Below are 3,425 nucleotides of genomic sequence, written 5' to 3'. Positions count from 1 at the left end.
GTGTGTTTTGCTAGTCCTTGCAAAAGTACTATGGCGAGTCTAGGCGGTCGGCTGACAAGACTGTGATAGACAGCATGCAATTGGCCAACAACCTTGTGGAGACCAATCATATCAAGGCCTGCGATGACATACTGGATTTTGAACCAATAGCATGAAACACACACACACACACACACACTCGTGCCTGCCAGTGGGAATGCATTGAAATAGTATCAAATTAACTCGAGGGGACCTATGTTCCCTACAGTCAACAATACTCCAATAGTAGCTCGGTTAAAAGAAAACATTTGCTGAGCAAAAGCTACATAATACAACTACTAAAGCTGAATTATCGTCTTTCCTGGCAGCAATGTATGACCTTGCACCACTGTTCGTGTCGTCTTTTGCGCATTACAAACATAAACGCCATGGGAGTTGTGTGTATTTATTATTAATGTAATATATGGGGGTAGTTAAATAACTTTGACCAACACTAAGAATTGTGAAATCTTGTCGAGGTGTAACTTGAGTTGTGTTTAGTACTAGTGGCATGTGTCCTCATCCATGAATTTGAAGGGGGTGTGGCCAAACACCACTGTTGAACCTTCTGGAAGTGGCGTGGACCTACTTTAACGCATGTTGCTGGCTACTGTGAAAGGAGGGCCTTTACGGATCCCGTCTACAACATGCGGTCATCAGTTGTGTGTTGTTGTACCCTGCTCCTCGGGATCTATGGTTGGGTAGTTGTTTCAATTGTTAGGTTAGGTTGTTGGCTATGAGTACTTGCATGTGACAGTGAGGGTATTGGACGCTGTGGGAAGTCCCCAGCCCAATAGCACAATGAATGCAAAGTATTTTCCTGTGCATAACAAACAATTCTTCATAGGTGTTATTATTATATAGGTCTTCTAATGTGTAGAATTATTCAGACTAAACATTTAATAATGAACATCGACTAAAAGGTAGCGGTAGATAACACTCATTTACGTACTTCCACTTTTTGGACTCTATCAACTGTAGCATCTACAACAGTTCATGTCATGTAAACATAGTGGTCCTGCTGCAGCTATCCACTGGGAGGCAGACTTACACCGCCGATGCGATGTCTTCAGAGACAATTTGACACGTTAAATGTACTGGCCAAAATATCTTAAGTGGATTTTTAGATACACGGAAATGTAATGGAATGCAGAAAAATCACAAATTCACAACGTCTCTGTTGAAAAAAAAAAACTTTAATAACAACGTATTACAATTCTATAAATAGTCTTTGCATAGATGGAAAAACAAATGAATACGCTGACTACTCAGGAAGAAAATACCAATTGTATCTACAGGCAATCTCTGACATTTTATTTGTCTTGACAAATACAAAACCTGACATATTGCACAACAAAAACGTGTACAAAATCAAAGATGTAGAAAACAAAAACAGATTATTCACATTCAAATTTCTCATTGTCTTTTTGATAACTGCACTTGGATTGCAAACCACTGGGTGTGACTGTTGGGTCACTTCAGGGCACTGTGTGCTAAACCCTAATTTCCTTTTTCCACGGGCAACTACAGGAATGTGTTAACCACAAACAGATGCCACAATTATGTAGAAGAAAGACATCCTTACTCATGCATATCCTCTCATATGACCTTTTCACCACATGTTTACAAACAATATGTGGCACATTTGGCAAAGCAGTGGACAGTCAAATAAAGCTGCAATCTTGCAGTTTAGCCTTTGTACAGGGCTATGGGGAACAGCTAGTTTCTTCCTGCTGCACGGTTCTTCAACAAGGAACTTGCTTTACCACGCGGCTCCAATAACTTTCCGCCATCTTTGAGGGGAAGTGTTGCAGTTACAGACACCCAATCCCTTTTTTCCTCCCCACACTTTGAGAACAGTAAACAGTAGTCCCTGAAAATTAGTTATGCGTGTAATACACAGTGCTGTTTGCCCTGGGAGGCTAAAGGGATCCAGAAAAGGCAACTAAGTTCCTTGCGAGAGCACTTGGTTGACTGAGCGGGGCAGTGGACTGTGTGACTTAGGCGGTGTGATCCTGATTTAGGTGCACTTGAGTGAAAGCAGGAGAGCGAGAACAAGAGAGCGAGAGAAAAAGAAAGAGAATGTGTGTGTGAGAGAGAGAGAGAGAGAGAGAGAGAGAGAGAGAGGGGAGTCCACCCTGGGACATGCTTTGGCAAGGAGCTGGCCTTGGCTCCGAGTACAGAGACAGATTGCAGACTTTAACAGAAGGAGCTTTAAAGACCTGGCCTCGTAGACTTCATTGGAAGCTTGGGCCCCTTCAGTGATAAGTGCAGATTAAACAAAGGCAAAAGCAGTTGTCTGGAACAAGAGAAGGATAATAAAATGTTTTGGCTTTGAAGCTCAGTCTCAGGCCGGTCTGTGGGTTGGGTTTCCCAGACTCTTCCTTGTCCGCGACAGATGTATTATTTGGCATTGGGTAAAGACAGAGTTCTTGGACATCGTAAAGGCAGAATTATTGGATTAAGAGGAAGAGAGAGAGAGAGCCTCGGGTCAGAATGCTAGGACAGGTTAGCGCTGATGCGAATCCACTGTAGTCCTTGGCGAGTGTACTGAACAATGTGAGCCATACTGCTGTGGAGGGTCAAGGGGCCGGTGAGATTGTTCAGGTAGTTAAAGAACTCTGTTGTAAAAAAAGAAAAGAAAAGAGAAAAGAAAAGGTAGTAACAATTAGGAAATGTGAGACTAGGATAAACATACAAACAAGATTCATTTTTTGAATGATGACAAAATCTGCAATCCACTGGCAAATGAGAGGTAGCTTCTGTACATGAGGCAAATACATTAAAGTCACACAGGGCCAGCAAGGTAAGTGAAGTCAACACAGCCAATATCTAATCAGCCGTCTGACTTTACATTCTTAAGTGTAATCCCAAAACCTCTCGTCAAATCAGTCACCTCTGAGCTCTGACTGTGACCGCTTTTAAAGGCACAGGGTTGTTTTTCTGACAGGGCAGTTGAAGTATGGTGTGATTCTACACTCAAAACCCCCACTGACTAGAGGGCTCACCCTTGTTTTCCTTGGCCAGGCTGTCGGCGACTTCCCAGTACTCGTAGCTGTACAGCACACTGTTGGTGATGTTGAGGTGGTTTGCTGCCATCTGGTGGATGCGCTGGGGAATGGTGACGAAAGGAGAGGTGGAGCTGCCAGCATGGCTTCCCAGAGGAGCTCGAGTTGGCGAGGGAAGCATGGAGCCCCTATGAGTCACACACACACACACACACACACACACACAAAGAAAAAAGTAATTTAAGATGTCTGAAATCCATACTTTTCAATGATTTAATGTTTTTTGAATAATCACGAGGAGTGCTTACTTTACAGAATCACTTTCTGTAGCTGGGTTATGAGGGACCTTTGGAGAACTCTGTTAGGAACACACGACGGGAAGGAGAAAGCTTTAGTTTT

At 43.0% G+C, this 3,425-nt stretch overlaps 1 protein-coding gene across 1 annotated transcript in view; it reads right to left on the bottom strand.

Moving 5' to 3' along the window:
• Positions 1 to 1,196: 1,196 nt before the first annotated feature.
• aff3 (AF4/FMR2 family, member 3) overlaps positions 1,197 to 3,425 on the bottom strand; it is a gene marked incomplete at its 5' end in the record, with an annotated part of 31,113 nt that continues 28,884 nt past the window's right edge. The window contains 3 exons of the mRNA XM_080838258.1: positions 1,197 to 2,639; positions 3,027 to 3,214; positions 3,335 to 3,384. Of these exons, the coding sequence (XP_080694384.1) occupies positions 2,518 to 2,639; positions 3,027 to 3,214; positions 3,335 to 3,384 (360 nt within the window). The 3' untranslated portion in view covers positions 1,197 to 2,517. The remainder of the gene's footprint in view (positions 2,640 to 3,026; positions 3,215 to 3,334; positions 3,385 to 3,425) is intronic.

Source organism: Sprattus sprattus (genome assembly GCF_963457725.1).
Source record: "Sprattus sprattus genome assembly, chromosome: 5".
Taxonomy (NCBI): Eukaryota; Metazoa; Chordata; class Actinopteri; order Clupeiformes; family Clupeidae; genus Sprattus; species Sprattus sprattus.
The sequence above is the reverse complement of the archived record's forward strand: the minus strand, read 5'-3'. Positions and strand labels throughout refer to the sequence as shown.